General features: G+C 34.7%; 1 protein-coding gene across 1 annotated transcript; it reads left to right on the top strand.

The window, feature by feature from the left end:
• The first annotated feature begins 1918 nt into the window (after nt 1-1918).
• On the top strand, nt 1919-12627 carry LOC137643401 (uncharacterized). Its single transcript, XM_068376216.1, has 4 exons — nt 1919-2531; nt 9308-10138; nt 10310-10465; nt 11094-12627. Exons 1-4 carry the CDS (start codon nt 2361-2363, stop codon nt 11619-11621), a joined length of 1686 nt encoding a protein of 561 aa, XP_068232317.1. The 5' UTR covers nt 1919-2360; the 3' UTR covers nt 11622-12627.
• Nucleotides 12628-13422: the final 795 nt, after the last annotated feature.

The raw sequence follows: 13422 nt of genomic DNA, 5'->3' as shown, positions 1-13422 counted from the left end.
TTCTGTTTAATATTTTCAATATTTTGTGTTGTAAACTGATTCTCTTTTCACTTATTAATTTTGCCATGTGAATAAATCATAATTGAGTTACTGATACTCTTTCCAATTATTGATTTTGCTATGTGTATAAATCATTGAGTTACTTCCATTCCTTTTTGCTGTAATAAATCATTTGGAATAGATTACACTTGGTATCTTTAACCCCATTATATGAATTTTACCAATTTATACTATGGGATGGGTCAGAAGCACCCGAGATGTTGAGAGTAACCCACTGTAGATATAGGTAAGTTGGTATCAGCGAGTGTACGCTCTTTAACTTAGTGCTTTGAAGGTGATCCCCATTTAACTTAACTTTATACTTTTATACTCCACTGCTCCCATTTGTTTTATTATCTCTCATTGCATTAACGTAAGATACCTGTCCAGCATCTCACTGGGGTCACTGGGACGGAGTCGGAACAGAGCCTAGGAGTGAGATGACTATAGACCTGACAAAGTTAGAGTAGGCCATGAATTACTTTTATTTTCACGTGTGGAGTTCTCCGGCCTCTGGACAGTAAAATTTCCCCCTTTTGTATTTAAGAGTGACGGTTAGTAAACTATGGCAGTAAAGTTTTTAGCAGGGTGTTTGTGCCCCGAGTGTAAGTGCTCTTTATCCTCTCCTGTTGATCTTTGAGTAACTGCCGTAGGGAGACTTTCCTGGACTAAGTTCCCACTCAAACATTCAATTAAATAAAAATTCTCCACAAATTCAATATTACTTTTAGAAGTTTCATTAATAATCAGTGATGATTATACAAAGCTTCACACACACTATATATATATATATATATATATATATATATATATATATATATATATATATATATATATATATATATATATATATATATATATATATATATATATATATATATATATATACACATATACACACACACACACACACACACACACACATATATATATATATATATATATATATATATATATATATATATATATATATATATATATATATATATATATATATATATACATAAAATATGTAAGTGGAATAATTTCTTACTCATACATGGAAATGCATGTTAACTAAAACCCTCTACTTGAGGAATTGTATTGAATGACAATTCTTATGAAGAATGAGTTACTGAATATATGCAATTTAACATCTTTTAATCTTTTCTGAAGTAAAATATAAAAAAGTAAATTTTCGGCAAAAAAGTTGTAGTCTATAGCCCCCAGCCCGGCTCCTGCTCTTACGCCCCTGGTAATTATTATTCAAGAACAATTAGGTGTTCTTCCTAGGTCTGTAACACAAATTCTTCTATTTCCGACAGAAAAACTTACTTTTGATAATGATGATTATTATTTTCAATATTCAAACGTAGGGAACGGTTCGTTAGGCCATGAATCAATTGCTTAACAAGCCTTATGGAAAAGAATGTTCACATTTATATGAAAACTAAACGTAAAAACTCAATCAATTGTACAAACTTTATAATTTATGTAAATTATTAAATAAAAGAAACTATATCTGACCATTCTATTCTATGTGTAAACTTGCCCAAGACCAAGGTAAAGCACTATTAGGATAGGCGAAAACTGGTTATATGTTCACCCACAGCCTGACAAGTTGCTGTGACATAATATTAGGCCATTGCACGAAAGGCGATTGAAAAGAACGGATCAGACGTATCAATTAAGTTCCTACTATGTAAGACTAGGCCTATTAAGTTCCTACTATATAGGATTAGGCCTATTAAGTCCCTACTATATAAGACTAGGCCTACATTGAATGTTCTTAACTTACATTAGTGAAAGGGGAACTTAGAGGATTTTGAACTATGAATGTATTACATCTCGTAATTGAAGTCCTTTGCGGCCTCCTGCAGGTATTACGAAAATAAAAGAAAAGGGAAGATTCCGTTTTCCCACAACAACGACTTTGAAACGCTCAGTACATAATTGATTTGTTAGAAATCGAGGAAAGTCGCTTGCAAAATTAGGCCTAACTTTGATTTCACATTGTCCGAAAGACTATTTCTATAGAGTGATTCTTCCGCCGTCCCTTCCGTTCTACTACAAGCAATGCAAATAAGCGTCAAAGCGACTATGGATATAAAACAAGTGATTAGAAATCAGAGCTGTAGAACTTTCGATTTAACATCACCGTGGAAACGTAAAGTGACTCACTGTCAGTTAATGACGTGGCCAGCTGGTCTATAACAGGAGAATGACAGCTCAATGTTCAGTGTGCTGGAAGTCTGCGTTCCGCTGTGAGGATTAGAAATCGGGAACCACCAAATGTTTTGAAGTAAACAAAAGTTTGACTGCTCCCCACATACATTGCATGTATGGGTGGTTCGATGTGTCGCTTCACCTCACAGAGAGGCAGGAAAAGGAAGAGACTCGAGGCAGCAGTTGAAACATTAGTTTCTTACAAAGCAAAGGAAAATGATGAATCGTATCCAACGGACAGACCATATTCACCTGAGGAGCTTCCTACCTGTAGATTGGAAGCAAAGGTAAGGGTGGATTATAGCAGTATTAAGTAATGATATAACCTTAGGCCTACATAAATTTTTTTCATGTTGAATTGTTTTATGTTCCATCAAAAACGGATTTAACATCGAATCTTACTCCTGGTATCTCTGGTTCCTTATGGAACGATCGATCTATGGAGTCGGGCTAACCAGGTATGCCTCAGTATCCCTTCACAGAGTCGGTCTGCATCGACCGCCGGGTAATTTAATATGATAAGAGAAAGTTATTGCTTTCATTATCATAGAGAACAACTGTAATAGAGTAAAGAGTATCCTTTGACCATGTTTTTTTTTTTTATAATTTTTTTGCCTTATTGCATAGATATTGTTTTAATTTATCTCTGTTTATTATAGTTTGTTGCGAAGATTTCTCTCAAACTCCAGGAAGTATTTCATGTCAGTTTTAAAGAACATACTGTTGGGGTTAATGATAAGGTCTTTTATATTTTAGCTACACTCACCAGTGGATCCAGAGGGGGGAGGGGTTGCAAGGATTGCGACTTCCCTTTTTTAAGAAAAAAGTATGACTGTTAAATTTAGGGTTTTCGAGAAAAAAATGTTAGACTGCTAAACTATGAGCTTTCGAAAAAACGTTTGACTGTTAAACTTTGAGTATTTGAACAAAAATTGACAAAGTTTGAGTATTCGAAAAAAGTTTGACTTAAACTTTTAGGTTACAAGAAAAAAGTTTGACTGTTAAACTTTTAGGTTACAAAAAAAAAAAAAAAAAAAAAAAAAAAAAACGTTTGACTGTTAAACTTTTAGGTTACAAGAAAAAAGTTTGACGGTTAATCTCGGCATATTGGTGGAAAACATATTTCGTCAGTTATCTTTTTTTTTCAAGTATCATCCTTTATTAATTTATTTTGCTTCTTACAAATTTTCCTCCAACGATCCTCTTGCTCAAAAGTTAGAAATTATTTGTGATTCAATATTTGCAAGTAAATCTATTATAGTCACGAGCATTAATATCAAAACCATTATAATTGCAAATAGGTAGAGTAAGGTCAGTCTGATCTCTTATATCCTTCAATGGACAAGTGGTTAAGTTTATTTTCTTTTTGTATTGACTTATGCATAGCCGTTTTCTAAAACAGAAATTTCCACTTATGTCTTTATTCTCGATTCAGAGTTAGTTTGAAATCATAAACAGGGTGGCAGAATGCTTGAAAGTAACGAGTGTTAGTGATAATATCATAAACAGCACTTTGTATCAAAATGAAAATTTGGTCTGTGCAACATCTACCTTATCTAATTCCTGCCTGTTCATCTCTCAACTTTACACCAATCCTTCTCTTCAGTCTCTAGAATAAGCATACAATATATTTTCATAACAAATGACTAGAGTGTTATGTCTTTGTTGTTATTGCAATCAGTCATGTCTCCTTTTTTATTGCTATTTTTACCAACACTCCTAACTCCCATTCATCAGGTTTTGCCTCTTCATGCCACATTCTACAAAATAATCTTGTAAGTAGTCTGGGAGTCTTTTTCTTTTCAGCCAGTATTATTTCGGCAGTTATTCTATCGTACCCAGGGGCTTTCCATTTCTTTAGTTTTTTAATGATAGCTTCGCCTTCAAACACACTGCATTCATTCATGGGCACATCAAGCTTCAGGTATAGCAATCAAATTATTCCCTTTGTATCTCCTATTCATGACTTCACTAAAGTGTTCCATCCAACGTTGTCTCTTTTCATCTTCTGTTGTTATAATAGATCCATCTTGATGGGTATATGCTTCTTCCTCTTTTCCCCTGTCGAAATTTAATTGATAACTATATGAGCGATTCTTACACCATAGCCACTCCCTGAGTTTATTACTTTTCAGCCTCATCTGCTTTACTGTCTAATTATTCTCTCTAGTCATTCCTGACTTCTTTTCACTTCACGTTCAATACTGGAATACTTAGCATGCTCTACCTTGTAATTTTCATTACTTCATCGATTTCTGTCTTTGTCTCATTTATATAGTAACCCAAGTATCATTTGATATCTATGGGTTTCTCCTTGTAACTGCGTGTCCCAAGACTTCACTGCTAACTGACTGATTTATGCTCTTAATATCACACCATTCTTCATTAATTGTCTGCTCTTCGTCTCCTAATGTCTCTGAGTTTATAAATTGATTCCTACATTCAATTGCAAAGGTTTCTCTGTGTTTTTCTTCTAAAAACATAGTTGTATCAAACTAAGGTATTCTATCTACCATTCTGTTGGGTGCTTTCAGTTTTAATTTCAGTGTGATAATGAAGAGCTGGTGATCATTACCAATATCTGCACCTCTATAGTTTCTTACATTTCTCAGAGTCCTCCTTCTCCCTTTATTAATGGCAATGTGATCTATTTGATTTTTGTAATTACCACATGGCGAAGTCCATGTATATTTGTGGATGTCCTTGAGCTGAAAAAGTGTATCTCCAATGACAAGATTGTTTTCTGAATAGAAGCTTATTAAATGTGCTCCATTTTCCTTTGCAACTTTGCCAAGACCCTCGACACCCATCACATTTTCCATCCCTCGATTTTCCCTTCCAACTTTTACATTGAAGTCGACAATCACAATTTTCATATCTCTCTCTGGGATCTCATCTATTACGCTCTGCAGGTCTTCATAATATCTATCTTTACTTTCTTCATGGGAATAATTTGTTGGTACATAGCAAAATATAACACTCATATTGCACTGCTTTGAGTAGAAGTTTCATAGTAACAATCTACTATAGGTCTCCACTCGGTTAATGCCTTTTCTGCTCTTGGTGCCGTCATCATTCCTACCCTTTCTCTTCTAACTCCATCTGTTCTTCCTGAATATGTATATATATATATATATATATATATATATATATATATATATATATATATATATATAAATACATATATATATATATATATATATATATGTATATATATATATATATATATATATATATATATATATATATATATATATATATATATATATATATATATATATATATATGTACATATATATATATATAAGCCCAGGGGCTTCAACAGGGAATATAGCCCAGTGAGGAAAGGAAACAAGGGAAAATAAAAATCTTAGAGTACAACATTAAAATAAATATCTCCTATATAAACTATAAAAATTCTAACAAAACAGGAGGAACAGAAACAAGACAGAACAGCGTACCTGAGTATACCCTCACGCAAGAGAACTCTAACCCAAGACATAGGAAGACCATGGTACAGAGGCTATGGCGCTACCCATGACTAGAGAACAATGGTTTGATTTTGGAGTGTCCCTCGCCTAGAAGAGCTGCTGACCATACCTAAAGAGTCTCTTCTACCCTTACGAAGAGGAAAGTGGCTACTGAACAATTGCAGTGCAGTAACCCTTTGGGTGAAGAAGAATTGTTTGGTAATCTCAGTGTTGTCAGGTATATGAAGACAAAGGAGAATGTGTAAAGAATAGGCCAGACTATTCGCTGTGTGTGTGTGTGTCTGTGTGGGTAAAGGGAAAATGAACCGTAACCAGAGAGAAGGATCCAATTTAGTACTGTCTAGCCAGTCAAAAGACCCCATGACTCTCTAGCGGTAGTATCTCAACGGGTGGCTGGTGCCCTGGCCAACCCACTACCTATCAAAGGCTTTTTCATAGTCCACAAATGCCATCAAAAGGGGATTACTATATTCAACATATTTCTGTACAACATGACTTAAAATGAAAATTTGGTTAGTACAACTTTTACCTTTTCGAAATCCTGCTTGTTCATCTCTCACCTTTTCATCAATCTTTGTCTCTAGTCTCTTTAGAATACACATACTAAATATTCTTATGACAACTGACATGCGTGAGATGACTCTGTAATTATTGCAATCAGTCAGATCTATTTTTGCCATTTACATTAACACTTAGCTCCCATTCATCAGGATTTGCCTCTTCACGACACATTTTAAAGAATGATCTTGTAAGTAATCTGGGAGTCACTTCATTTTCGGCCAATATCATCTCAGCATTTATTCCATCGTATCCAGGGGCTTTCCATCTCTTGAGTTTTTTAATGATAGCTTCGACTTCAAACACACTGAATTCATTCATGGGTACATCAAGGTCTTCCTCAGCTTCACGTATATCAATCAAATTATTCCCTTCATATCTCCTATTCATGACCTCACTAAAGTGTTCGATCCAACGTTGCCTTTCTTCATCTTCTGTTGTATTGACTGATCCATCTCTCTTTTGGATGTGTATATGCTTCTTCTTCATTGCCTCAGTCGAGATTCTAATAGCAATTCTTACACCATAGCCACTCCCTGAATTCATAGCTTTTTCAGCCTTATCTTCGTTCCGGTCTAAATATTCTCTCCAGTCATTCCTGACTTTTCTGTTGACTTTACTATCAATATTGGAATACTTAGCATGCTCTTCCTTCCCTGTAATTTTCATTACTTCACCGAAAACTCTTTAACAATAAATTCTGTCTTTTTCTCCTTTTTATAGTATCCCAAGTATCATTTGATATCCATAGCGTTCTCCTTGTAACTGCATGTCCCAAAACTTTACTACTAACGGACTGATATATGTTCTTAATATTACATTTTTCTTTGTTAATTATCTGTTCTTCGTCTCTTAAAGTCTCTAAGACTGCAAATCGATTACTACATTCAATTGCAAATGTTTCTCTGTGCTCATATTCAGAAGCTTAGTTACATGAAACATAAGTATTCTATAAAGGTATTCAATTTAACATTGCAGTCAATTTTAACCGCCTCTCTCTCTCTCTCTCTCTCTCTCTCTCTCTCTCTCTCTCTCTCTCTCTCTCTCTCTCTCTCTCTCTCGATATCAGTACCATTCGGTTTTTTATTGTTTATTCACGATCTGTTGGTCTGCATATTACTGAAACTTCCTGTTGCTAAATCCAGCGTTTTTGTTTATTTCCTGCATTTATTTCAATATGACATTTTTAACGAGATTAAACTATATGTTGGTACACTTGTGAAGTGACAAAAATTTTTCGAGTGAGTAAGATCAATTCTCAGAAATATCTGATATGGCTTTTTTATCGGTTAGCTCCTGTTCTGTTCAGCATAGGGGTAAAAATTCCTAGCTTTTGAGAGTGGAAATTTAAATAGGATTTTAATGTTATTTTATTGCTACAATATCTCTTCAATATCGCTTTTAATCTACGTGGTATGAAAACTTAATAATTCTATAATTCTTCAATAAGTTTACTGGTTCTAAATGTAACATATTCCTGAGGTTTAAATTTGCGAGGTAACCAGTATGGTGGTCTTTATTGTTTCTATAAAAAAAGAATAGTACAGTAGAAATTAAATAGATTTTATGATACAAAGGTTGGAATTTACGAAACCTTCAAACTTTGATAAAACTAAAAATAAATAATCAATATATTCTGTTCAATTGTTGCTACAAGAAGAATGTAGTAAAAGAGATGTGAAAGATTGAAATCTCTCTCTCTCTCTCTCTCTCTCTCTCTCTCTCTCTCTCTCTCTCTCTCTCTCTCGTACACACTACAAAGTAGAAAAAATCATTATATATGAGCTGGAGATAAATAGATGGTGTTCTTGATACGAATCAAGTTGGAAGAATTGAAGAGACTAACTACAATTCGACCAGTCAAGAATTGCTGTTGGTTGATAGTTGAACGGAAGGATGCAGTCGCTCCATTAATTATAAATATAATTAAGAGGTAGTCAACTCATGAGAGTTACTTGAAATGTATAGTCATGTACTGAAGATAATTGTAGAGATTACTGCTGAAATGCTTTATATGTCTTAACGGGATACTGCATTTTCACCTTAAATTATTCAATTATAAGATGAAAATGATTTAAAAAACGCAAAAAAAAAAAAAAAAAAAAATACCTCTAAATAGCTTAAAATAGTGTCAGCTTCCAGGGCCTACAATGCCCCCCCCCCCCTCCTCGGACCCCGCACATTGCAGGAAAGTCAAAACTTGTGTAGTTGAGAACTTCACTTGTTTAGTGATGCTGATGATGATCATTACTACTATTGTTATTATTGTTATTATAATTATTATTATTATTATTATTATTATTATTATTATTATTATTATTATTATTATTATTATTATTGTTGTCATTATTATTTTTATTTAAGCTACAACCCTAGTTGGAAAATTAGGATGTTATAAGCCCAAGGGCTTCAACAGGGAAAAGTAGTACAGTGAGGAAAGGAAATAAGGAAATAATTAAAATATGGTATTTTAAGAACAGTAATAACATTAAAACTGATCTCTCATATGCAAACTATAAAAAGAGACATGTCAGCCCGTTCATATAAAAACATTTGCTGTAAGTTTGTACTTTTGAAGTTATACCGATCCAAATAGAGTTTAGGTCAAAATTTCGTATTTGAAATAACAAGAAAAGTTAATGGATTAAATGGTTCCCCCATTTTATGGTTTATTTTTGTGCATCCGTTTTTCTATCCAATTATTATCTTTATCTGTTTTCTTTTGCCAAATTCTTTGCATGCATAGTTCCAATGTATGTCATACACAATTACTATTCTTTCGTAACTCTTGTTTGAACATCATAGATAAATTCATCATCTCATTAATCGTTTAAGAAGATATTGTTCTGAATATGTTAAAAAGAATTAAATTTTCTAAATGGTACTTTTGAGGAACTGAAACCCAAAGGAAAATCGAAAGTTTCCATTTTGAGTCATCCTCTTTTAATGAACTTTCCGTCTTTATAACGTAATAGCCTATAGACGCAATGTTTGTATTCTTTCTTTCTCTCCAGATATCCATCCCTCTGTTGAAGTGCACCAGGTGCTCAGGAACTTACAGCGATTTCAGAATTCCGAGGAACTTATCATGTGGCCATTCGCTGTGCACAGCTTGTATAGAGAAAGACCTTCCAGACAAGATGATTTGTCTGGAGTGTAATGAAAAGCAAAATACAGGTGATATATACAATTTCCCTGTGAATTATCAGCTTTTAAGGCTCAGTCGATCTACTAATATTGAGGAAATGCATATACCTGGCAAAATGACGTTGATGTCAATAGCCGAAGAACCCTTTTCAGATTCTCTTTTGAAAGTTTGTAATTGTAATGTTCACAATTCTCCACTGGCTTTGTTCTGCTGCACCTGTAATGTTTGGATTTGTCAGGACTGCTTAGTGTTAGACCATGTCATCCCTCCTCGTGGGGTCTGCAAGGTCATAGGAATTGCCGAGGCACTGGAGAGAATCAGAACGAAATACGGGCAAACAGCCAGCCACATTTTGAAGGAAATCGAGGACGTGAAAAGGAAATTTGAATTTGAAATACAAATACACGATATCTGCCTCAAACACTGCTCGAAAGAGAGAAGTCACGTGCGGCTGATTGAAGAAATCGAATCTCTTCTTGCCGGGAAAAGAGAAGAAAATGAGTTGGAGGTGATCCAGGCGAAAGCACGGTGGCAGAAATTGACTGATTCAGCACACGAGGCTACACTAGATGTAGGCCAACTTACTCAATGCTGCAACGACTTACTTGTTTTCCAAGAGGATTTAAAGGCAGTTGTTGTCATGGAAAGGAGGAGATTGTCTGCAGCCATGCATCCCATGCTCAAGCACTGGAGACTGGTAAGTAGATCGGGGTGTGAACGCTTTAAAAGTCTTGAGGTAGGCTGAGTAAAAAAAAAGAAAAAAAAAGCTCTATAAAATATCAATAGATCAAAGAGATAAAGCAGAATATCGTATCTAATATAGATTAATGACGTCATCTTTTACAAGAAATCTCATATCATTTTATAGGATCTGAAAAAACTGGCAGAGGGAAGACAGCCTGTGTACGCACTGCTTGAAGAGAACGAAGTTTGCAGATGGGCTGATGTGGCAGTTAGGGACAATCGACTCCTGCTGTACTCACTGAACGAGGGGAAGCCGCCTGCTGGCGGGGTCACCGTGCCAGTAAGGAAATGAGTTTGTTTCGTCTCTTTCAATATCATGTTCTAAAATCTATACACTTAGTAGTAGTTAACACTTCCCCTATTTCGAAGAAAGTCTGTAGCTTGATGAGGGTAGACTATAAGACAGGAGACTGTGGAGATATCTTAGGATCATAAAGTTTATTTTGAATTGCCAGCTTAGAATTTATTTTGATTGGGTATATCCTCATCTGATGATCTAGGTGTATATATATATATATATATTTAATGTCAGGTAATGAAATTTAATCCAATCTTTTCACTGTACCCAATATCCTGCTGCTTTTTTATGATATGAATTAATTTAGTCAATTGCACTTGTAAATTGGTAATTAATAAGAATAAATTTTCTCTCCAACATAAAGCATAGAAAGTATAGTAGGCTTATCATTAGCTCTCATTCCAGAATCCTGAGAAGTGCACAATCTATCCGCTAATTCTGATAGCTAATTCAGTAGCTTTAATGTAAATTGGCCGTTTAATTTGCATATGATAATATTACTAAAACAAATTGCTTTAGAATAATGCGTGACATAGCTTAATGGCTGGTGTATTAGGAATCACCAAATGACGTCTTTAATTAAGACATTACTCTGTCCTCCTCTCTTTAGTATGAATACGCCAAGAAACTCATCCTTTCCTCCGAGCCAACAATCTACTTGGAAATGAAAGTGGCGGAAGAGAACGTGAGTGGGAGAGTGTACGTGAGGCTTACGTGGGACTGTCCGTCAGTTAGACAAATGTTGCTGATGTGCTCAGGGGAAAAGGGGATTTCCCTGAAAAACACCGGTTTCTTCAAATATGACAGAGAGAGTGGACTTCTGAGTGGAGGGGATTACGAAAACAACGACGGTACTGGGGGCACGCCTATTATCAGCGGCTTGGCAGACGAAGACGAGCCCTGCACAACGTACCACGACAGGTTGAAAATTGGAGCACTCCTCGGTGAGAAGACGTCCACCAAGTTTCATTTTAATTTTAAAGTGGCAGAAGATGAGCTCCCATACACAATCGGTTATGTGAGTGCAGGTCTGAAAGTGCTTAAGGCTGTGATTAAACTCGACTTGGTATCGGAAACTGTGATAAAGGATTGTGGCGTTTGTATTCCAATGAATCCACCACAGGATGATTGTGACTGAAGTGAATGGAGATCACATTTTGATAATAAATAAAAAATGTCTCAAATTTTTTATAACAATTGTTTGATACTACATGTGACTTGATGTGACTAAGAAAAATTTACCAAGGTTGAAAAGGCTGCTAGAGTTTTTCTGTTTCCCTATCAAAGAGCACAATTCATCAGAAAGCTAGCATATAAACAAATCTCTGCCAATGCTTGTGTTCTTCTGCTTCCTTAATGGTATGATCAAATGATCCACCAATGGACACAAGCTCCAGTGACTTGATGTGTTACAACTGATGTTTGAGAAAAATCCCCACATTTTAAAAGCTGACTTGGTTGAATATGCCTTTATAAAAGAATGGGATTCAATTGAAAAAAGGGGGAATACTCGGTATGGAGAAAAACAAAGTGGGAAGAAAGAATAAGAGGCTTCTTTTGCATTATTCCGATTATGTGAAGTGAGCTCTAAATAAGTTCGAAAGAAATTATTGGGAAGAAATTTCTCTGACCGTAGCATCAGTTACAAAAAATGTCTCTCATCACATGAAATTTGCTTGATCATTGCATCAGCTATACAGAATGATTTTGCTCGTGACATCCGTTACATGGAATGTCTGTAATCCTTACCTCAATTACATAAAATGTCTGTGATCTTTGCATCAGTTACACAAAGTTCTTAGATCACTACATCAGTTAAACAAATTGTTTATGATCATGTCATCAATTACACTAAATTTCTCTGATCATGGCATCGGTCACCCGAGATGTTTCTGATCTTAGCATCAGTATATGAAGTGTCTCGGAGCATGTCATTAGTGAAATGAAGTGTCTCGGAGCATGTCATTAGTGACATGAAGTGTATCAAATCTTGGCATCAGTTATTGGAAATGTTACACGAAGTGTCTCTGTGTTACGGTCAGATATATCAAAACGCAGATTATGTAAAATCTACTTTAATGGTTTATTACCTTTTTCATTAATTTTGCATAAAAATAGCAAAACAGTAACAGCGAAAGAAGATAATACCCAGCAAATATGTAGTAATTACTATATTTAAGATTAATGACAATATTTACAATATTTTTCCAAGATTCATAAAATGCTCATAGTTCACCTATTGATAATAATTTACATAAATTCGTAACGTAATACAGGCCTGAGATTTATAAGTCTCTATGATTCAATCCTCAGATGACGACAAGAACTACGAATTTCCAGAACGAGTTTCCAGAACACAGTTCAAATATAAAAGATGATAGTCAGGAATACAGTTTCTGATGATAGCTGATCTTCCAAGATCTCTTTGTTATCTTTGTGTATCAGCAACATTGTAAAAATGGAAGGAAATATGCAGTGTCACAACACGTGTCACAAATTGTCTCCACAAGAGCAGTGTTAACCCAGAGCGCGAAGCAAGTCTCCCCTGTAAAATGCCTTTGGTCCTTTATATACACAATAGAGACGTTTTCTATAAGATTCAAGAAAGTTCATGGCGAACTATATCATGCAACAAGGAAAGCTGGAGACTTTGACAAATTACAAGACATTTTCAGAGTCTTGTTCTAGAATACAAAAATATCTTTGATTTACTAATCATTACAATATTTTGATCTTAATTTTAGCATTTAATATTTCAGATTAAACCTTTTTCATAGGCTATATCATAAATAGAGATAAATTTGATTACACATAGCACTGATTATGGCATCAGTTAAACGAAATGTCTCTGATTAGGACATTAGTTACACAAAATGTTCCTGCTCATGGCATCAATTATCCATAGTGTGTGATCATAAAACCAGTTACAAGAAATACCT

The sequence above is a fragment of the Palaemon carinicauda genome, chromosome 1 (assembly GCF_036898095.1).
Source record: "Palaemon carinicauda isolate YSFRI2023 chromosome 1, ASM3689809v2, whole genome shotgun sequence".
In the NCBI taxonomy this organism is placed as follows: domain Eukaryota; kingdom Metazoa; phylum Arthropoda; class Malacostraca; order Decapoda; family Palaemonidae; genus Palaemon; species Palaemon carinicauda.
The sequence above is the reverse complement of the archived record's forward strand: the minus strand, read 5'-3'. Positions and strand labels throughout refer to the sequence as shown.